This window comes from Serinus canaria, chromosome 10, assembly GCF_022539315.1.
Source record: "Serinus canaria isolate serCan28SL12 chromosome 10, serCan2020, whole genome shotgun sequence".
NCBI classification, from domain to species: Eukaryota; Metazoa; Chordata; class Aves; order Passeriformes; family Fringillidae; genus Serinus; species Serinus canaria.
This window is the reverse complement of record NC_066324.1, coordinates 17,466,019-17,488,599: the sequence shown is the minus strand read 5'-3', so window position 1 is coordinate 17,488,599 and position 22,581 is coordinate 17,466,019. Positions and strand designations below refer to the sequence as shown.

General features: G+C 56.4%; 1 protein-coding gene across 5 annotated transcripts; it reads left to right on the top strand.

The window, feature by feature from the left end:
- Positions 1-3,693: 3,693 nt before the first annotated feature.
- AP3B2 (adaptor related protein complex 3 subunit beta 2) lies at positions 3,694-15,834 on the top strand. Of its 5 annotated transcripts, none has more exons than XM_018913709.3 (27): positions 3,694-3,834; positions 6,655-6,730; positions 6,842-6,916; positions 7,028-7,123; positions 7,209-7,369; positions 7,907-7,973; positions 8,484-8,666; positions 8,781-8,957; positions 9,183-9,280; positions 9,557-9,611; positions 9,761-9,832; positions 9,990-10,052; positions 10,273-10,405; positions 10,488-10,597; positions 10,671-10,847; positions 10,932-11,118; positions 11,222-11,340; positions 11,559-11,670; positions 11,979-12,192; positions 12,269-12,431; positions 12,518-12,572; positions 13,141-13,247; positions 13,376-13,607; positions 13,708-13,792; positions 14,213-14,310; positions 14,974-15,112; positions 15,350-15,834. In XM_018913709.3, exons 1-27 carry the CDS (start codon positions 3,722-3,724, stop codon positions 15,498-15,500), a joined length of 3,318 nt encoding a protein of 1,105 aa, XP_018769254.2. In that variant the 5' UTR covers positions 3,694-3,721; the 3' UTR covers positions 15,501-15,834. The 5 variants fall into 5 exon arrangements, with proteins under 5 accessions (XP_018769254.2, XP_018769259.2, XP_050834558.1 ...); XM_018913714.3 differs by having other exon boundaries at positions 8,778-8,957; XM_050978601.1 differs by lacking the exons at positions 3,694-3,834; positions 14,974-15,112; positions 15,350-15,834 and having other exon boundaries at positions 3,849-6,730; positions 8,778-8,957; positions 13,688-13,792; positions 14,213-14,301.
- The last annotated feature ends 6,747 nt before the right edge of the window (positions 15,835-22,581 follow it).

Below are 22,581 nucleotides of genomic sequence, written 5' to 3'. Positions count from 1 at the left end.
GCACTGAAAGGACCTTGGAGGCGACCCCGAGGTGAGGCAGCAGGGCACAGAACGAGCCCTGAGGCTGCAGCTTGGGTTTCAGCAAGGTGACAATTGTGGGGACAAAGTCCCCCAGGTATGGGGTGCCCGTCCCCAGCTCTCGGGACATCGTGTTTTCTCCTTGCAGATGAATCTCCTCGCCCAGGTAAAGGGGGAGCCAGCTGGGAAGGACACCTGCATCCAGGTGATCCCACCCCTCTGCCATGGTTCCCAGGGCCCCTGGACCCCACAGCTGGGACCTGCCTGACGCTGGCTCTGGGCAGGGTGGGGGGAGGGGAGTGTGGACTGGGAGGCTGTGCTGGACTGCGTGCTGGCAGAGATGGGTGGTGGCAGGGAACAGGGGTCAGAAGGGGATGGTCCCTGTCTTGCCCTGCCCCCTCTCCCCACAGGTGAGCTCCCTCCTTCAGACCCTGCAAGCCCCGGACTGGCTGTTCCTCCAGCCCTGGCACTGGCTGGGCTCCTGGGTACGGCAGGTTTGGGGGTGCTGGCATGAGAATCCCAGCCAGGTGCTCTGGCAGGGGGTGGCAGCAGCCCAGGCCAGGGTTGAGCCATGACATGAGTGCCACTGGGGCTGATGCAAAATGTTTGTCCCTCCAGGTGAGCAGCTCCAGGCAGGTAAGTGCTGGCATTGCCCCTGTGCCTGGCACTGTCTATCTCAAAACTGGGCCAAATCCTGCCCACCCTGCCTTTTCCTTGGCACCCATGGGTGCTTCAGCACCTAGAGGAGGCAGCCTCTTCCCAAAGGTTTCCATCCATGGAGACCAGAGACCTAAGCTGTGCTTAAGCCACCAATCGTATGGGATGAGCCAGCAGACGAGTGACACTGCTGGTGTCCCCAGGGCACCAGTGGCCCTGAAACACAGCTGGGTCCCCAGGCAGCGACCGGGGCAGTGACCACGGCAGGGTTCTTCCTCTGCGAGGGGCTGCTGAGACAACACTTCAACATTGTCCCCAACGGGGTGGCTGAGCCCCAGCCTGGGGACCTCTTCCTCTTCCCGCTGGCCTCGGGGAGCCTTGGCTGGTGGGGTGCCCACGCTGGCATCTACTGTGGTGACGGGGAGATCATCCACCTGGAAGGTGAGCCCCGGCAGCTGCCATGGCACGGGGACATCTCCACGGAAGGGACGAGGAGTATAGAGCCTGCTTTGCCCTGCAGGCAGCTCAGGGATGTCCCCATCAGGCGTCGTGGCCAAGCACGGCAAGAGCCACCTGCTGCGGACCCGGGGTCGGGCCAGGGTGCTGCGCAGGAAGGGGGCGCTGGACGTGGCCGCCCTGCAGCGCCGGATCCGCGCGGCCATGGAGCAGCCCGTGGAGTACGACACCCTCACCTGCAACTGCATCCACTTCGCCCTCGCCCTCCTGGGGCTGGGCCACCTTGCTGGTGCCATGGTGGGTGCCACCGCCAGATCAGGTGTCACCAGCCTCCTGGGATACTTTGGTATCTGCTCTAGCCAAGTGTCACCAAACCTCTTCTGTTTTCCCAGGTGTCCCCAGCGCTGCAGTGATGGAGGTGATGGTGTTCCTGGGGAGCATGTGGGGCTGGAGCATCCTCCCCTGGGCACCAGAACCACACCAGAGATTTGCCAACCCCCCTGTGTGGCAATAAACAGTTGCATGGAAACCCTGGGCCAACCCTGTTTGATTTGTTGTTTTCTCACTTTTCCCAGAAGCTGCTGTCTAGCAATGTCCCACTTTGACACACCTTGAAGAGAGAGACTGCTCTTTGCTCCCCATGGCCTCCGGAGACAAACATCTGCCTCTTCCACTGCTGGCATTTAATTTTGAGCATAAAAATGAGTATTCCGTGGGCTGCTGGGTTGAAAATGGGCCAAAAGGCTGGATCAGGTCTGGCTGGAGGCTGGTGGTGTACCCCAGAGGTCAGCTTTGCATCCAGTCCTGGTCAACCTCTTCATTACTGGTCCAGCTGATGAGGCAGAGTGTATCTGCAGTGAGGGGGAGCGAGTCACCAACCCATGGTGATCCTGGCACCCCCGGAGTGCTGGGTCCTGTGCTGGGCTCTCCAGCAGGAGAGAGACAGGGACACACTGGAGAGACACCACAAAAGACCACCAAGACTCTGGAGCATTTCCCTAGGAAGGGAAGCTGAAAGAGCTGGGGCAGTTCAGCAGGGAGAAGGGAATGTCCAGTGGGATTTTGTCAGTATTTATGGGGGGGAAAGAAGGGGGAATATTCTCTGTGTCTCCTGAGGTTTGGGGTCTCCAGGAGAGCTGCAGGGTCTCCAGGGAGGTCTGAGATCCAAGCAGGGTTGGGGGCCCTGGGAGGGCTATGGGGTCCCAGGGAGGGCTGGAGTGAGTGTGTCTCTGTGCTGAAGATTAATTGCTGTCCATTAATTAGACGCTTTATTCAATTCTGCTGCTTGAACCATGGCCATTTTCCCTTGCTGCCCCATTCCTGTGGGATGGGGTGAGTGTTGCCCCATCCACACAGCTCCAGGACTGGTCAGTTGCCTGGAGAAACAATAGCAGGAATACCTGCCAATAGTATAAGGTACCTGGGAAACATCAAATAAATGCAAACAAAATCTCAACTATAATAACATAAATAACAATATCTTATGACTGATATAATTTATAGTACTATATAAAATATATATATGAAACATTGTAATATGCATAGTCATATCTACAACATCTATAGTATAGTTAATATATGATCATATATCTAGTATATAATTCCTATCATGTTATTGATAATAATATTAAATATAAACTACAATATCTATAACAATATCTGTAAGAATAATATAAATTAATACCATACCTAATATACATAATAATTCAGATATCATACATCCCATATACTATCATCGGGAATACAGATCATAAAATATTGCATTTTATCATACAGTAGATAATACATATACAATATGTAATATGTACTTCATTAAATACCATACACTATATAATACTGTATAATCTGCAGCATAATATAACAGCACAATAAATAGCAAAAATAACATATTGCATATATTATATATAAACTTTAGAATGTAGAATGGCTTATAGACTATGTATAACATAGTATGATTGAATATGGTAAATACACAGTATTGCATAATTAATGAAATCTAATATATTATAATGTAATGTAATGAATAACATGCAATATATGGTCTACAGCATGCAGCATGTAATTGAATATATAAATTATATGTAATATATAAATAAATGTACTGTGTATACTGCACACAATATTATAAATAAATAATAATGTATATAATAATAATAAAATGTAATACAATATGATTTAATAATACATATTATAACACCCGAACATATAACATTCTTTACTATAATGTAATCTATTTTAAATACGTCTAATTATAATAATACACAATAATGTCTATTACAATCACGATAGATTTTGGTGATTCTGGACGAGTACGTGTGTGACTGTGAGCTCTGCTCCATCACAGCCGTGTCCCCAGCACTGCTCTCCTAAAGTCCCCCGTGTCCCGCTCCCAAACCTGTGCAGGTGCGGGGCTGCAGGGACCCCTCTGGGGCAGCCAGGCTCCCCTTGAGTCGCCGTTCCCGATGTCGGCGGGGGTCGGTGCAGCCGGGCTGCCCCCGGGCGGGGGCCGGGCCCGGGCGCGTCCCCGCCCGCGCTGACATCAGTTCCCGCGTCCCCCCCGCATCCCGCATCCCGCATCCCTCCCGCCGCCATGGCCGCCAGCCCGGCCTACGGCGAGGAGAAGGGCGGCTCCTCCAGCCTGGGCGAGCCCGAGTACGGCCACGACCCCGCCAGCGGCGGCATCTTCTCCTCCGACTACAAGAGGTGGGGACAATGCGGGCACAGGGGACAAGGACGAGCCTGCCCGTGCGGCCGCCGCTGCAGGCCTTCGCCGCCGTCCTCGGCGGGGATGTGGTACCCGAGCCGGGGCTGGAGCGGCCGCCGACGTGGGCACGGGGACAGGGACGTGCATGTGGATGAGGATGGTGATGGGGATGTGGATAGGGATAAGGATGAGGATGGGGACAGGGATAGAGCAGGGAATGCGGTCACGTCGCCGCCACCGTCATTGCAGGTTGCAAAGGCCGGAGAGGGTGGGAGCACCGCGGGATTTTGGAGATGGTGTGGCTGGGGGAGATGTGCGGGGATTCCCCTTGAACCTCCCACCCTCGGGCTGGGGCATGCCGGGCACGGTGTTCCCACCACGGGATCTGCTGGCTCCTGTGCCTCTCCTGAGCTCACACCCCCCCCACCGCATCGAGGTTCCCAGCGTGGGGGGGGGATGTTGGGGATGTCACCCTGCCGTGGGACAGGCTCCTGCGGGGGGCAGGGGTGAAGAGGAATGGGGGGTGTGCTCCTGGAGCTGCAGGAATGTCTCTTGGCCCTCCCTACCGTGTCAGTGTCCCCTCTCTGGCACTGTTCCCCGCTCCCTGCTGCCCCAGCAGGAAATCACTGAATCACTGTCTGACAGCATCACACTCTCTACCCTGGCTGTGTCCCCCAGTCCAGCTGGATCTCCCCATCCCTGCCCCTCTGGTGCTATCCCCCCATATGACAGTGTCCCTCCTGTCCTCATTCCCTGGCAGTGTCCCCCACTTTGAATGTGTACCCCACCCTGACCTCTTGGCAATGTCCCCAGTTTGGGAGTGTCCCCTCTCTCCCTGTACTCCTTCCTAATGCTGCAGAGTGTCCCCCATTCTGGATGTGTCCCCGTGACCTGCTGGCAGTGTCCCCATCTCGCTGGGTTCCTCCTTCCCTGAACCCCTGGCAGTGTCCCCTTCCCTCTGATACTCTGGCAATGTCCCCCAGTATGACAGTGTCCACCCAGTCCTGAGCTCCTGGCACTGTCCCCCACCTCTGGATGTGCCCTGCATCCATGACCTTCCAGCACTATCCCCATCTCAGTGTCCTCCGCCTTCCTGACCCCTTAGTAGTGTCCCTTGCAGTGTAACACTCCCTACCCCTGGCTGTGTCCCCCAGTATGACAAATTCCCCCAGCCCTGATCCACTGGCAGTGTCCTCCAGTCTGAGAGTGCCCTCTATCCATGACCCAGTGACAGTGTCCCCATCTCAGAGTGTTTGTCCCTCCCATGAGCCCCTGGCAGTGCCCCCCAGTTTGTCCAAGTCTCACCCCTCCTTGGCAATGTCTTCCATCCTGGAAATACTCCCTTCTCCCATGTCTGCCAGTGTCCCTGACCCCCACTGGCAGTGTCCCCCACTCTGGAAGCATCCCCCAGCCCTGACACTCTGGTTGTGTCTCCCCATCTGTCCAGGCTACCTCAGTGACCTGCTGCCAGTGCCTCTCACTCTGGCCCTGTCACTGCCCTCACGGCAGTGTCCCCTTAACCCTGACCTCCTGGCAGTGTCCCTCACACCTGCAGTGACCCCACACCCATAGTGTCACTATAATCTGCATTCTGCTCTTTGCCAGAGCCACACCAGCTCTGTCACCATTCCTGTGAGCCATCCATGGCACATGAGGCAAGACAAATGCACCAAGTGTGACCCCACCACCCAGGTCAGACACCCACAGGTGCCCCATCATGCCACCCTACCACCCAGGCAGAGTGTCCCACCATGATGTGAGTTCCCTGCCCAGGACTGAGCCACTCAGCACTGGGGAAGGAGCTCCCTGCAGTGTCCCCAGGTCCCAACTGCAGGTCAGATGTCACTTTGGACCTGACATCTCAAGCTTGCCTCATCCACTGGGAGCTGTGTCCTGATCTAGGCTGCAACCCAACCCCAACCATGGCATCAGGTTTCAGCCCACTGTGCTGGGCAGAGGAGCGGGGCCACAGCCCTGTCACCATCCCCGGGCCACTACCGCCTGTCAAAGCTATGATGTCCTTGCCGCCAGTACAGAAGCTGCTGCGGCAGCTGCCGGTGGGGCCAGCTGGCTGGCCGAAAACACCAGAGGGTGCTGGTGTGGCCGAGGAGGTGACAAGCCCGGTGCTGGCCACCGAGGCTGGACAACCCACCTGCTACAGCGCCCTGCGAGCCGATGAGCTGCGGCCACTCGCCGGCACCAAGCCCGCAGTGGACACTGGCACCGGGCCACCGCCGCGGTAAGACTCCCCCAGGGAGCACCCCCAGGACCCTCTAGTGATGGTGGCTCTGGATGAGCATCGTCCCATGGGTGTCATCCTCAGATGCAGCCTTGCAGGTGCCCCCAGTTTAGGGAGGGACCAGTGTCCCTTAGAAAAGAGGACAGTGGTGACAACTTTACAAAAGGCTGGTGGCATTTTCCCAGTCCAGGGAGGGGACCAGGGAAGGACTTTGCATCGGGGTGTGCTGGCACATCTATGCCACTATGTCCATGAGGGACAAGGGACACCCAGCCAAGCCCAGATGGAGCTGGTGATGGGCACCCGTGGTTTAGGAACAATGTAGGGTAACAACCACAGCCTGGATGGGACGGAGTTCTTGTCCCAGTGCCTGGGATGAGGATGGCACTGGGTGCTAGCACCATGCCAGTCCCTCCGGTTCCTCTTTCACCTTGCTGTAACCCAACTCCTGTCCCCATGAATATTTCATGACGAAGGGTTGGATTGCCAGCCTGATGGAAGGCTGTGAGCAGAAAAAAAAAAGACTAAAAACAGGTAAAAATGTGAAAATGGGATTTTTTTTCCCCCTGGTGTGGTTCAGGCATGATGACCTCAAGGAGATGCTCGACAGCAACAAGGATTCACTCAAGCTGGAGGCCATGAAGAGGATTGTGGCGGTGGGTGTTGTTGTCACTGGTGGGGACCACTGCTGGTGCTGAACTATCTCATGCTGTACCAGCCCCTGCTGTGCCAGCTGTCCAGTGTCACACCACTTCTTTTCCCCCTAGATGATTGCCCGTGGTAAAAACGCCTCTGATCTCTTCCCCGCTGTGGTGAAAAACGTTGCCTGCAAGAACATTGAGGTGAGAAAGATCTTGGGTGGCCCTGGTGGCATCCCAGGGTCTGGCACTTTCCCTGTTTTTGGGTATTGGCTGGAGTTCAGGGGGCTCTGAGGTGGCACCTTCACCCTGCAGGTGAAGAAGCTGGTGTACGTGTACCTGGTGCGCTATGCAGAGGAGCAACAGGATCTGGCCCTGCTCTCCATCTCCACCTTCCAGCGAGGACTCAAGGTGGGCTGGTCTGAGGACCCAGGGAGGTCTGGAGGAGCACTGAGCCTCCCACAGAAGCACTGCAGCCCCCCGTATGTCCCCACAGGACCCTAACCAGCTGATCCGTGCCAGTGCCCTGCGGGTCCTGTCCAGCATCCGCGTGCCCATCATCGTGCCCATCATGATGCTGGCCATCAAGGAGGCCGCCTCGGACATGTCCCCGTACGTGCGCAAGACAGCCGCCCATGCCATCCCCAAGCTGTACAGGTAACGGGGAGGGGGATCAGCTGCTAAATGTAAGGTACACCAGTTGTTGTAATAAAGAAGCCAGGCCTCAGTTTCTTCATGCAGAAAAGCCAATTCTTTGGTCACAAAGCTGGTATTTCTAGGAAATATCAGATGGCACTGTGTTAGACCTAATTGATTAACAAAACACTGACACTCAGTTTATTAGCCAGTAAATGGCTAGGGTGTACATCTGTCAAATCTCTCTATTTTTGGTTAGTTTACATATTTTGTTCACTGATTCCCATGGGACAGATTTCTTGTTTATTACAGGTGCAAACAGTTTTCTTACTAGAATAGCTTGTTGTGCTAAGTTCTTTCATTCTTATTTTCACATGGGAAGTTACAAGCTGACTGCTAGCTTAGCTAGAGTGGTAAAAACGCCTAAATCATATTTTACAAGGCCTTTCTTTTATAATATCTTTACTGTATGCAACATCAGTAAGGATCTTGGCTGCTTGGTACAGGCAGGGATGGGGAGTTTGGTCCAGCATCATCTGCCCTGCTTCTCCCTCACAGCCTCGACTCAGACCAGAAGGACCAGCTCATTGAAGTGATCGAGAAGCTGCTGGCTGACAAAACAACAGTGAGCAGGATTCTGTCTCTCCCCCACCTCTAAATCTGGGAACATCACTGGCCTTGTCCTCTCACGGGGATGAAGGTGTTCCCACCAAATTGGTGTCATCTTCGGGATGCAGGCATCCCCACAGGGGTGGTGTCCCCATGGGATGCCATTGTTCCCACTGATCCATCATCCATGAAGAGATGCAGCCATCTCCCAAGCTAACATCTTCATGGGGATGTCACTGTCCCTAGCAAGACAGAATCCTCATAAGGATGCCACTGTCCCCACTGATCCAGCATCCTCACAGGAATGCAGATGTTCCCACCAAATTAGTGTCCTTGTGGGGATGAAGCCATCCCTGGAGAGGGATGCATCCTTGTGGGAGTGCTGCTGTTCCTACTGGGCCAACAGCCTCATGGAGGGCTGCCTACCAAACCAGCACCCTTATGAAGATGCCACCATCCCACCAAACCAACATCTTGTTGATGATCCCACCACTCCAGTAAGTCACCTCGGGCTTTCCCTCTGCAGCTGGTGGCTGGCAGTGTGGTGATGGCATTCGAGGAGGTTTGCCCAGAGCGCATAGACCTCATCCACAAGAACTACCGCAAGCTCTGCAACCTGCTCATCGATGTGGAGGAGTGGGGGCAGGTGGTCATCATCAACATGCTGACCCGCTACGCCCGCACCCAGTTTCTCAGCCCCAACCAGAACGTGAGTTCAGGAGCACAGAATGCCCTGGAAGCCTTAGGGTGTCCTGGGAGCCCCTAGGGAGGTGGGGAGAAGGGGAGTGTTCTTGGGAATGAAAAGGGTCCCACCTGCCAGCAGGAGTCCTTGCTGGAGGAGAACACTGAGAAGGCTTTCTATGGCTCTGAGGAGGAGGACACCAAGGATGCCAAGGCAGAGGCAGCCTCGATGGCCAAGCGCAAGCCCTACGTCATGGACCCCGACCATCGCCTCCTCCTGCGCAACACCAAGCCCCTGCTGCAGAGCCGCAACGCCGCTGTGAGACCCTCACTCCCACCCTGTTTCTTCCCCACTGGTGGTGTCCATCTGTCTGGGCTTATGATGTCCCCACAGTCTAGGACTCATGGGGTGCTTGAGGGACACCCAGAAATGGGTGTCCTCAGGGTCAGGCTACCTCCAAGTGCTGATAGTGGGACTGGGGGACATGGCCATTCCTGAGGGTGTCCCCCATTCCCACCATGTCACTTGGGTGTGTGTCCACAGGTGGTGATGGCCGTGGCACAGCTCTACTTCCACCTGGCACCCAAGGCAGAGGTTGGAGTGATTGCCAAGGCGCTGGTACGACTCCTGCGGAGTCACAGGTCTGTGGCACCTCGGTTGTGGTGGTGTCCTACCCCTCCACCCCACTGGCTGGAACCCATGGGGAGCTCCAAGACCCTTTTTGAGAAACCCCCAAAAAGCCCATCCCTGGAGGGACATCACGTTGGAGGCCTTTTTGGGCTGGTGCAGTCCAGACATGGGGTGACAGCATCCTGGTGGCACCAGGCTGGTGGTGGGTCTTGGCCCATATTCACAGGGACTTGCTGAGGGTGTTTGGCCCTTGCCCCAGTGACTGTGTGCCCTCTTTGTCCCCACAGTGAGGTGCAGTATGTTGTGCTACAGAATGTGGCCACCATGTCCATCAAGCGGCGGGTGAGTCTCAGACTTGGTGTGGGGGGAGTTGGCCCTGTTGACTCTGGAGCGAGATGAGGATCAGCCAGCAAGGTCACCAGAGCCTGGAGGTGGTCTTGGCAAGGTGGAGGGGACAGAGATGACACTAATATCTCTGGCTTTGCATGCAGGGGATGTTTGAGCCCTATCTGAAAAGTTTCTATATCCGCTCCACGGACCCCACACAGATCAAGATCCTCAAGGTGAGCTGGAAACACCTGTCAGGAGTGGGTTTGTGGCTTCATGGAGCCCTTTCTTTGGGTCAGCTGTCCTCATACCCTGGGGACAGGAGCACATCAAGACCCCTGTGCCCTGTCACCATCCCCCTATGCTGCTCATCTCTCTTCCTCTTTCACGCAGCTGGAGGTTCTCACCAACCTGGCCAATGAGACCAACATCTCCACCATCCTGCGAGAGTTCCAGGTATGCCATGGCCATACTGAGGCTGCCACCTTGGCATGGCTCTTGGTGCCAAACCATCACCATGGAAAAGGCAGAGGAGACCCCCTCCAGGAGGAGTGGGCTGAAGCCATACCAACTCCATCAGTGGTTCCAAAGGGCCCAAATATGTGACCACTGCCAGGGGGGGATGTCTGGCACTGGCACATGGGTGACGTGTCGTGTGCCCTCCATGCCTGTGCAGACCTACATCCGCAGCATGGACAAGGACTTTGTGGCAGCCACCATCCAAGCCATTGGACGCTGTGCCACCAACATTGGGAAGGTGCGGGACACCTGCCTCAACGGCCTGGTCCAGCTCCTCTCCAACAGGGATGGTGAGTACGCACAGCAGGGGTGAAATGGGAGCTCCATCACTCTCAGGGCAGGACCCAGCTGAGGCTGGGTCTCTGCCTGCAGAGCTGGTGGTGGCTGAATCTGTGGTGGTCATCAAAAAGCTGCTGCAGATGCAGCCGGCCCAGCACAGCGAGATCATCAAGCACATGGCCAAGCTCACTGACAACATCCAGGTTGGTTGGGGTGTTGCTGACCCAGAGGAGCAGGGGATGGCAGCAGTGCCACATGCCTGAGAGCATTTTGCAGGTGCCAATGGCGCGGGCCAGCATCTTGTGGCTCATCGGCGAGTACTGTGAGCACGTGCCCAAGATCGCACCTGATGTGCTGCGCAAGATGGCCAAGTCCTTCACCAACGAGGAGGACATTGTCAAGCTGCAGGTCATCAATCTGGCAGCTAAGCTCTACCTGACCAACTCCAAGCAGGTACCAGGGATGTGATCCTAGGGTGGGCCTCAGTTTCCCTGTCAGGGAGGGAGAGGCCAGCCCTGAGCATGTTCTCTGCTGCAGAGCAAGCTGCTGACCCAGTACGTCCTCAACTTGGCCAAGTACGACCAGAATTATGACATCCGTGACCGGGCTCGCTTCATCCGCCAGCTCATCGTGCCCACTGAGAAGAGCGGGGCCCTCAATAAATATGCCAAGAAGCTCTTCCTGGCCCAAAAACCGGCTCCCATCTTGGAGTCTTCTTTCAAAGGTACCGATCGCTGGTCACAGGGCATTGGGACATGGGGGACAAGCTGCCACCACAGTGCTGCATGGCTCTCCCTGAGCTGCTGCCTCCTTTCACCCCCTTGTAGATCGGGACCATTTCCAACTGGGCTCCCTGTCCCATCTGCTCAATGCTAAGGCTGTGGGCTACCAGGAGCTGCCCGACTGGCCAGACGAGGCCCCTGACCCCTCTGTGAGGAATGTGGAGGTGCGTGGAGCACCTCGGGTGCATGGGGGAGGAGGGGCCAAGGTGGGGACACCGACTCAAAGTTTTGGAAGAGCCCCAGAAGGTACCTAGGTACTGATCACCTGCCCCCCTTCCCTCTCTAGTGCTCACACATCCGCTTGGGGATGGGGGGACAAAGGTGGGTGTTTGGATTCCCGAGTCATAGGGATGGCCCTGCTCCATCAACCCTGTGCCAGCAGGTTCCTGAGTGGACCAAGTGCACCAGCCGGGAGAAGAGGAAGGAGAAGGTGGAGAAGCCTTTCTACTCTGACTCAGAGGGCGAGTCAGGGCCCACAGAGTCAGCAGACAGTGGTGAGGACCTGAGGGCATGAGATTTTGGGCAGTGGTCACTGTGGCCATCAGGCAGGTGCCACAATGGTGGGGCATTGGACAGGGGACATGACAGTGGGGACACCCCGTCATGGGAGGGACATAGCTGGAGATGCGGAGGGACACAGTGGTGGGCAGTGGGACTATGCAGGAATGCAGTGGGACGATGCAGTGGAAAGGCAGCAGTGGGTATGGGGATGCAATGGGAGGATGGAGGATGTAGTGGGATGAAGTGGGAGATGGAGGAATGTGGGGGGACACAGCAGCAGGGCTGAGCTGTGCCCCCACAGAGCCCGAGTCTGGCAGCGAAGAGAACGGCAGCAGCAGCAGCTCTGGCAGCTCCAGCTCTGGCACCGAGGAGGAGGACGAGGAAGAGGAGGAGGAAGACAGTGGGGAGCAGTCAGAGGACAAGGAGGAGGAGGAGGAGGAGGAGGAGGAGGAGAAGAGGCCAAAGAGGAAGGACAAGGAAGGTTCTCATAAGGCAGTCTTGCGGACCGCAGGCAGGTATGCGCTAGGAAGGCAGAGGGATGCTCCCAGTGATACCCCCACCCCAACCCCCTGAGCTGGGCTTTCCCTGCAGCCCCAGCGAGGAAGAGGAGGAGGAAGGGGCAAAGAAATCCAAGAAGAAGGCCCTGCAGGGGAGGAAGGGCCGAGCCGAAACGTCATCAGAGGCCAGCACCTCTGAGAGCAGCTCCTCTGGCTCCGACTCAGGCTCCGAGGCAGAGGCCAAGCAGAGGAAGGCGGTGAGGGCTGGGATGGGCTGGGATGGGGGGGCTGCACAGGGATACCTGGTCCCCCTATTGAACTCCCCATCTCTGCCCTGCTGCAGCCCCCCAGCAGTAAAGCCAGCTCCAAGGAGATCTCCCTGCTTGACCTGGATGACTGTGAGTGGCTGCCTGGAATACGCGAATGACCAGTGGTGCTGGGGAAACTGAGGCATGAGCACTCACCCCAGTGCCATCAGGACTCCATGGGTCCTTTGGGAGCCGCAAAGCTGGGACAAGAACAGGTGTGGTGAGGGGTCCTTGTCCCTAGATGATGGCTGTGGGACAGACAGCTGTGCCTATTGGATTGTTCCCGTGTGGCTGTGCACAGGGACAGCCTACAGGGTTGTGTCTACACCAATGGAGCTGGGCCACTGGGCTGTCCTAGTGTGGCTCTGTCCATGGGACTATGCCAGCAGGGCTGACCCCGCATGACTGTCCCCATGGGGCTATCTCCATGAGGCTGTCCGCATGGAGTTGTCCCCATGGCACTATGCCACCATTCTGTCCTCATATGGCTGTCCCCATGGAGCTGTGCCATTGGGCCTGTCCCCATGCCATTGTCCTCATGGAGCTAAGGCACTAGAACTGTCCCTGTGTGGGTGTCCCCATGGGGCTGTGCTCACAGCCATGGGGCTGTGAGCTCTGTTAACCCTTTCCTCCTCCTCCCCCCCCCCACCCCTTGCAGTCACTCCACCTCCTCCCCAGCCCATCCCCTCCAGCAGCATCATCTCCACCAGCCTGGTGACTGACCTGGAGGGCCTCACTCTCACCGACACCTCCCTGACACCCACCGTAAGTGTTTCCCATGCCCTCCCTGGGGAGGTCCCAGGCCTCCTAACACCTGTGGGGGCTCCTGGGCCCTCTGCCACCTGCAGGGGTTGCAGGGAGCCCTCAGCAGCCCCCACTGTCCCCTGATGCAGCTGCTGAGCCCGGCGTTCAGTGCGGTGAAGACCTATGAGCTGCTGCACCGCATGGCAGGCGAGGGGCTGGCGGTTGAGTACTGCTTCAGCCGCCGGCCCTTCCCCAGCGACCCCCACATGGTGGCCGTCCAGATCCAGATCTCCAACAACACTGACACTGAGGTGAAGAACCTGCGGGTCAACGAACCCAAGCCACTATCCGGCATGCGGATACAGGAGTTCCCTGAGATCGGTATGGCATGGCATGGCATGGCGTGGCTGTGATGGTGTGGGAGAGTGGGGACAGGGGTTGGGTGAGAATGTGGGATGTAGTGGCAGCCCTGTGGTTCCAGAGCACCTGGCGCCAGGGGACACAGCCACCGTGGTGATGGGCATCGACTTCTGTGACTCCACCCAGGCAGCAAACTTTCAGCTGTGGTGAGCATCTGGCACTGGGCAGGGGAAGATGGGTGTCCCCAAAGATTTAGGGCGTCAGGTGCTCCAGAGATGGGGAAAGTGGGATAGGTATCAACATCCCTCTACATAGCAGAGGACAGGAGACAGCAGAAGCAGGGCATGAGGGGAGGGAGGACAGGCAGCAGAGTCCTTCCAGGGAAGAAGAGACATTCAGATGGGCACGGGGTGGTTGGAGTACAGCAGGAAATGCACAGGCCTCTCTGCAAGGGGACAAGGAGGCAGCAGCAGCTCCAGGTCCAGCCTGACAGGTTCCCCCCATTCCTGAGCCCTTCTGTGCCACAGTTTCCACGGTCACCCCTGCTGAGGGTAGGGATGGGTAACAGGACATGGAGAGGGGATATATTCTGGGCACATGCCCCTCTCACCTGCCTGTCTCCCCAGCACCCACACACGCCAGTTCTACGTCTCCATCCAGCCACCTGTGGGGGAGCTCATGGCCCCTGTCTTCATGAGCGAGAATGAGTTCAAGAAGGAGCAGGGTGAGTGGGGCCAGGGAGGGGGACAGAGTGCTGCACAGGCACCCACCATTGACACTCACCCACAATTTTGTCCCCTCTGCTGCCCTCGCTGTGTCCCTAGAGCACCTGGCACGGCTGGGTGAGGGTAAGTGGCTGCTCAGCTGGCCCCTAGACTAGCTCTGCTCGCCTCACCCCACCCTGCAGCCCCAGCCTGTGGGCTGGGGTGACCACCCTGGTGCCAGGGTGGCCGTGTTGGGTCTCCACAAATTGTGAAGAGCCCATGTCACCCTGGCACTCCCAGAATTGTGTCTGGTGAGTGAGACCCTGTGTCTTCATGCTTCTGGATCAGCACATCCCCACCCTGACCCCAAGGATGGGGGCAATGTTGAGTAGGAGGTGCTTGGTGCCTTGTAGCACCTGGCCCCATTGCTGCCACTGCCCAGAGGAGCCTATCCCCGGGACATGGCTGCTGCCACAAGGCAGGGACATGGGAATGAGCCCAGAAAGGGTTATGAAGGATTTTCCCAACTCCACTGAATCCTGAACCAAGAGCAAGCAGAGCAGCCAGCTCAGGATGTCATGGGGAACGCAGGGAGCTGGAGGGGCTTGCTTTGGGCATATCAAAGCAGGGCGCAGCAGGGTGTGTGACCAGAGATGGGCAGGTGCCTCTGTTGCTTGCTCTAGGGAAGCTGATGGGCATGAGTGAGATCACAGAGAAGTTGACACTGCCTGAGAAATGCCGAAGTGACCACACTATCGTCCAGCAAGTGACCTCAGCTGCCAACGTGGGCCGCGTGCCCTGCGGTGCCAGCAATGAGTACAGGTAGCTGGACCCCCACACCTGGATCAGGCAGGCGCTGTCACCCCTCCATTCTCACCCGAATCACAGCGGGGACACTCACGGCTTCCTTTAGGACGAGGAGCCTGAGTGAACCCAAATGGGACAGCCTAAGTGAACCCAATGGGATAGGCACCTGCCTGTCCCCACTAGAGCATCCCATGAGACCAGAGGGTGACAGGGGACAGCTTGCCTTGAAGCCCTGTGTTCACCACCCAACAGGTTTGCAGCCAAGACAGTGACAAGCGGGAGCCTTGTGCTCATCACTCTGGAGCGGCGGGAGGGCTCCTCGGCCCAGCTGACCATCAACAGCGAGAAGATGGTCATCGGCACCATGCTGGTGAAGGACATCATCCAGGCCCTGACACAGTGACAGCCGGGCGCTGCCACGCCCATGGCCCTGCCCTCCCACCCCTTCTGCCCCATGCTGCTCCCCAAAACACTCCCTTGCCCCCGTTTCTGCCAGGTTATTCCCTGCCCCGATCCCAAAAGGGGCGGCAGGCAGTGACCCTTGGGCCAGCTTTGCTGCTGGGCGGAAGGAGCAGGATGTGGCAGATGGGATGCAGGGAGCGGTTCTACTCGGAAGAGCAGAAGCGGTTCCAGCCCCCACGGAGCACAGTGTAGCCCCAGTCCCTCACTGTCATCTCCCAATGTAACCCTTATTTATTATGTCCAGGATTTCCCAATAAAGCTCTTCTCCAACCTGCTCCCTTTCCCTCCTCTGTTCTGTGGGCACATCAACCCCAGATTCCCCCATGCCGGGCTCTGCCAGCCTCCCCAGGGCAACCACAGGGGACATCAGGGGACCAGCCATCCCTTAGGTGACTGGAAAGATGCAGAGTGTCCCAGGGGCCAGTAGCTGCTGGGTCCTGGAAAAAACCTGGCACATGGCACCGGAGTGATCCCCCCAGGGCAGGAGGTGCTCAGTTGGACCAGGGATCTGAGGAGTCTTGGGAGAGTTCCAGCTATTTATTCAAGGCAGAATTGCTCATGCTTCGACCGCAGAAATACCTGCTACGTCAGGGCTGGGTCTGTTCTGCAGTGTCACTGGAAGGATTCCTGGGGCCAGCTCAGGGAGGCGTTTCATCTCCAAACTGGGATTACAAAAAAAGAAGGAAATCTGACTCTCTATTAGGATCTCTCCTCCCAGCACGGGCTGGGTGGGATTTCAGTGAGCACTGGCTCTCTCCATCCAAAGCTGCAGCTCAGCGCAGAGCCAGGCCCAGCACCAGAGGCAGAGGATGAGCAAAGGACGTGCGGGAAGGTCTGAATCCCGAACCGCCTCCGCTGCCACAAAAAGGGTGAGGGGCTTTCTGCTTTTTCCGGGTAAGAGATGAAAAAAAACCCTTTGTGTTTTCTGATGGGTGAGGAATCCCTGGCTGGAGCAGCAGCAGCAACCACTGGGTGTCAAGTGCTTGTTCCATAGGGAAAAAGCCCATTCCCATAAGGAGAGAGCCTGGAGCTGCAGCTGCCTCACAGGGAGCCACCACCCTATTTCCCTGAGAGAGGCCAATTTAACCCTTGGGCTCCTATCCCTTCATGGGCTCAGAGAGTGCCACAGCCTGTGTGTGGAGAGATGCCAACGCACTGAGGCTGCCCTTGGGGACCTCACTTTAACCCCCTGGGGGTCCCATTCCCTCATGGGGGCTCGGTGAGCACCACAGCCTGTGTGTGGGAGCTGCCAGCACTGAGGCATCCCTGGGAGGGAGGCTCAGCCAGGCATCACAGTGCCACCACTCCATTCTCCTTAGGGGGACTGATTTAAGCCCTTGGGAATCTCATTCTCCCATGGGAAGCCCAAAGAGTGCTGAGCCTGTGTGTGGAGAGCTCCTGGAGCCAAAGCAGGTCTGGAAGGGCTAAAGCCAGGTACCACAACACTGCCACCACCCCATTTTCCTTGGGGAACCCATTTTAATCCCTTTGGGTCCCATTCCACTCAGAGCAGGCTCAGTGAACAGCCAGCCTGTGTGTGGCAAGTTATGGCACCGTGATGGCCCCGGGGGTTCTGAAGCTGAGAGCTACAGCACTGCCACCATTCCAGTACCTCAGAGGAGCTGATTTAAGTCCTGAGGGGCATGATTTTAGCCCTTGGGGATCCCATTTCCCTCGGAGTGGGCTTAGCAAGCACCACAGCCCGTGTGTGGGAGCTGACAGCACTGAGGTGTCCTTGTGAAGGCTCCAAATGGACACTGCAGTGCCACCACCATGCCCTTCCCCTCACAGAGGCTCATTTAACCCCTCTAGGGTCCCGTTCCCTCATGGGATGCTCAGTGAGCACCACAGCCAGTGAGTGGAAAGCTAGTGGCACTGAGGCGCCTCTTGGAGAGCTCCATCCAGGCACCACAGTGCCATCACCCTATTCCCCTCGTTTAATCCCCTGGGGGTCCTATCCCTTCACAGGGGTCACAGTGAATGCCACAGCTCATCTGTAGGAGCTGCCAGCACTGAGGCTGCTCTTGGGGAACCCCATTCTCCTTGACAGAACCGCTACCATCCCAGACCCCTCAGAGGGGCTGATTTAAGTCCTTAACTCCTGTCATTGACCCTTGGGGTCCCCTCAGAGGAACATGGAGTGTTGCCAGTGCTGAGATGTCCCCAGGGGGCTCCAGCTGGGCAGTGCCACCACCATCCCACTCCCTTTAGAGGAGCTGACTTACCCCTCAGGAGTCCCATTCCCTCGTGGGGTGTTCAGTGACCACCACAGCCCATGAGTGGAGAGCTTCTGGTACTGAAGTGACCCCGAGGGGCTACAGCTGGGCACCACAGTGCCACCGCCACCCCATTGCACTCAGAGGGGGTGATTTAATCACTCCGGGCTTCCATCTCCTCTGAGGGGGCTGAGTGAGTACCACAGCCCATGTGTGAAGAAACGACGACACTAAGGCTGCCCTTTGGGGCCCCCAATTTAATGCCTAGGGCCTCCCATTCCCCTCACGGCGGAGGTACAGCGAGCGTCACATCCTGCACGCGACAGCTGCCAGCGCTGAGGTGTCCCTGGGAGGGTGGCTGAAGCCGGACAGCACAGCGCCGCCGCCGCCCCATCCCTCGGAGGGGCAGACTGAATGCCTCGCGTGACGCCACGTTAACCCGCGGGTGCCCGGTCCCCTCACGGCGCCCGGGGCGAGGCGGCTCCGCGGGGCTGTGGCGGGAACCCACCGATGGCGGCGGGCAGCCGCCACGCGGCCGGCGCGTGCTCCGCGCATGCGCAGCAGCCCCGCCCCTCAGCGGCACCCCCGCCCCTCCCTCCACGCCCTCACCCCCCGCCCCCGCCTCCGGGCCGGCCCGGCCCGGCCCGGCCCATAAAAGCCGCGGGCCGGGCGAGGGGCTGCGCCGCTCTCGGTGTCTTCGCTATCCTCTTGGCTCGTCTGTGCTGCGGTCCGGGACCGCCCGCCCGTAGTACTGCCCATGGCCTTCCCGCCGGTAAGTGCGAGCACGTGCCGCCTCGCGAGGCCGCCCCGCCACGTGGTTCCACGCGGTGGAGCTGCCGGGGGTGGCGTTCCCGCCCGTTCCACCTGCGTGAAGAGGGCACCGGGACACCGAGCCCTCAGGACGGCCGCGGCTGGAATTCCCCCGCTTCCTCTCGGAGCGCTGCTATGGGATCCCCATTCCCTTTGGGCTGGCCTGCCGGGGGTCCTGCTGCTGAGGTATCCGTGGGGAACAGGGGGTCTGATGGAGCTCAGGCTCGGGGGACAAATCAACTGACCCTGCCTTCCGGGAAACGCCGGAGGAAACCGCATCCTAGCCTAGCAACCTGTTATTCCACCCTTCCCAGGGTTGTAGGGGGATGAAGCTGAGCTCAGGTGTGCATGGTGGGTTATGTTTTGGCTAGAGTGGGCACTTGTACTCATGCAGGTGGTATTTTTGCCCACTTCTAAACTTTTTTTTTTTTTAATGTATAAGGTGACCAAAGGTGCTGTTTTATTCGTAAACTGTATGCTCCTAGCTCCATGTAGTGTCTGGCTAGGGTGAGGGGTGACACAGGAGACTCAGTTCATAACTGAGTATGGACAAAGGTGATTCTTCTAAGTGAGACAAGTCTGCGGAAAAACAAGTTCGGTTTTTTTTTAACCCTTTTCTATTTCCCAGGTGAAGCCAATTAACGCTCATTACTGGTGCCTTTGTTACGGGCTAACAAGGTGTGCTGGCACCTGGAGTGCTGATGAGGGACTTCGGGTACAGCTGTGCACAGGGTGGGAGCTGGGCTCAGGGAAGAGCTCTGGGATCCCGTTACTTTTGCTGCAGTTTGTCTCAACTGGAACAGTCTCCCTAAACCAATTAAACCCTTATTCAGCTTTGACAGTCTGCTGCAACAGGCAGCTGTGGGTATTGCTCATGTACAAAGCTGCTAGTGAGTGATGGCTTCAAAAAACACTAAAAAATAGCTGCCTTCTTGGTGAAATGCCCTTTTAAAAAAGGGATTTTGGCAAAACTGGTGTTGTTCTGAAGTCAATGCTCCCCTGTGAATTAAGACCAGTCTTAATTCAAACCAGGTGTGTTCAATATGTCTCTACTCACCAAACCCCAGGACAGCTGCTTGACGTTAGCCTTGCTGATGGTGGGAGAGCTGGTGCAGCCTTGCCTAACACTTTTTGGGATGAGCTGGGGGTGGTGGGAGCGTGTTTGCCTGGTGGAAACAGTTACACCAATGTCGTGTTTTGCACGGGTATGCCTGACTTCAATTTGGGAAGCAAAACATACCAACAAAAAAGGATTTTCTGAGCTTCCTTTCATTGAAGTATGGAGCCATCTTGGCTTGGTTATGTTGATGTGGGCACCATTTTAACAGCATCTTAAATTTTGCCTTGGGGTTGAAGGCCCTCTTGTCTGTAGCTGCAGCTCCAGGAATCCCTCTGGGCATCAGCATGATGCTGCCTGGGTGAGATTTCTATGGAAGATGTAAAAAGCAAAGGGTGGATTGTAGCTGAGGTGGATGAGCCTTGCCTGCTCCACAGCATCCCCAGGAGCTAATGCACATCTTGGCCATACTGGCAGCCAAGCTCTGTTTAATGACTTCCCTAAGGATTAGGCTATCCTAATCCTGTGCTGGTGCTGTTGTGATGCTGCAGGTTCTGCCTAGCCCTGGGATTTCATTATCTCTAGGTTTCCTGCAGGTGTGTGTGCCTCGGAGGTTCCTAGTTTCCACTTGCCTTGGACAACTCTGGTGTTTTGCTGCACAGGTGTGTGTTGTAACACTGAGTGCTGCTGGTTGTACCTGGAGTGGGCTCTCCTGCAGGTAAACTCTGCAGGCTGTGGGGTCTGCTTGGGACTGGTGGGGTGGGAGCTCCTGGGACCTGCCAGTTCCTGATGCACAGCGGGAAAACAAGAGCTCTCTGCTATGGTGGTAAGGCTTGCTGGCCCTCTGTTACTCTGAGGGAAGGGAGCTCTTCCCTGTTTCTTGGCACTCCTTTTCTCAATTCCATGTGTGTGTTTGGGTTGCAAGAGGGGTCTGGAGCCTTTCAGTATCCTCCTTGAAGCCTCAGTGTTCTGGGGCTGAATTTTCCTGCTTGGAAGTTCTTAGTTGAGTCAGGATGTGGAGGACTTGCCTCCTGCCTGAGCTTCCTCTTCCTGTGTGTCTGTGCATGATGCTGCTTGGATCTGTGTTTCTGACCTCCAGTGACTTAACCCACAATCTCAGAATCGTTTGCTCTGTGCCACTATGGGCCTGCTGCAGAGAACTGAATTGTCTGTACCCTTTCGTTCTTATCCAGGGGCTTCTGTAGAAACTTTCAGCTCCAAGAGACTGGATGTCTTACCAGGTGTTAAGAAGTGGTGTTTGACTCCGGGTGGCTTTAAAGCACCTGTCACCTGGATCAGCTTCTCCATTGACTTGTTTATGCCCTGATAAAACTGTGTCTGTGCCTCTGGATTGGGATTGTGAGGTATAGCAGGATGGAATGGCTGAGAATGGCTGTTGGGTCACTGGTTACACCCCAGGGTGTCTCACATGGTGCTAGGAGAACCCACCAGTGCTGCTGGACTGGTGCCTCTGGAAGCAGAGGGGATCTGTAGTTTGTAGCTGCAGTGTGGAGGCTTCTAGGGAAGCCTGGAGAGGCAGTGTGTTGAATTTGCCAAATCCTTCCAGGTGGGGCAGGGACAGCGAATCCTACCTGGGCTCTGGAGTTGCTCCTCTTGGCTGGGGATGATAAAGCAGCACTGGCTCTGGGGATGCAGCCTCAGGCGAGGTGTTTCCCTGGGCTGTGGTGTTGACTCCGAGACAGAAGCACTTGGCTGGATTCTCCAGTTTGCAAACTCTTCCGCCATCCTCTCCAGGCTCTTGGGGGGTGGTTTGGGCTCTGAGTGCTCTGGAGACCTGCAGAGCTCTTCTGAAAGGAGTATCTTACTTTTGGGCTGAGGGAGGGGAGGGTGTGCTACGAACCCCTTCCTACAAGGGGTTGTAGTGCTGCAAGGTCCCCCCTTCTCCGTGTCCAGGATGATGGTAGTATCCCAAGGATATCCTTGACAGTCTAGGGTTAAATCCCTCCTGCTAGAGAGACTTTTTGTGGAAAGGCTTGTCTGTGTTCTCGCTGGTTTCTGTGCCTGTTTGGAGCAGGACTGGTGCTGCCAGTCGTGGAGGCTAAATGAGAAGGAACGGGTGGGGCGTTCAGCTGGCCGCTCCGGGTTATTTTGTCTCCCTAGTGCAGACTCCTAGGGAAAAGCTTTGCCTCTCGCTGGAAGTGGTTCTTTTACAGGAACGGGAATAGAACGCGGAGTTTCATCCTTGTGCCAAGGCAGCCTGATGCGGCACTCCTTTTTATTAAAGATGACTGGCGATACTTCTGTAATTTGAGCTTCTGTACTCCAGCTGCTCTTTATAAAGATGACTTAAAGCGCGCTCTGCCTCTTCTCTCGGCCTTCAGCTCCCTTTTAGCCTTAACCTGTGTCACTCTTGTAAATGTTCCCTTGTTTGGCGGTGGGCTCTGATGTGTGCTCTGTGTTCGTGTATTTACTAACAATTCAGTGGGGAGGGGATGGGTGTTAATGTCTTTGAAATGGTTCTTAATGTCTCTACCAACTTCAAGCCGCAGATTTGTTAGAGAAACCAGACAATTTGACTCCTGAAACAGACAAACTCAGCCTGATTTTCTGATCTTTAAGGCGAAAATGACGTGTTTAAACGGGGGGGAATATGTGGTGTAGGCGGTTCGGGAAGGCTGCACCTTCCGAATACCTCAGCTGATGGGGAAAGGAAGAGGGCAACATGCGGCCGGGAGTTTGGGCTAAAAAGGAGGCTGTGCCCTCTGAAACCGAGAAAGAAAGAAAGAAAGCCTATGTCCCAGTGGACAATCTCTCCCTTTATTCGAATAAAGTTGCAGGACTCCTCTGTCTCCTTTATGGACGCTGACTTTTCATAGCGTGATTTTTCTGCCCAGTTCTGAGCATTTCAATAGCCAAAGATCGCAGCCCTCAGCGCTGAAGAAATGCTAATAGTCCTAAAGGGGCTGGAGTTCTCCAGG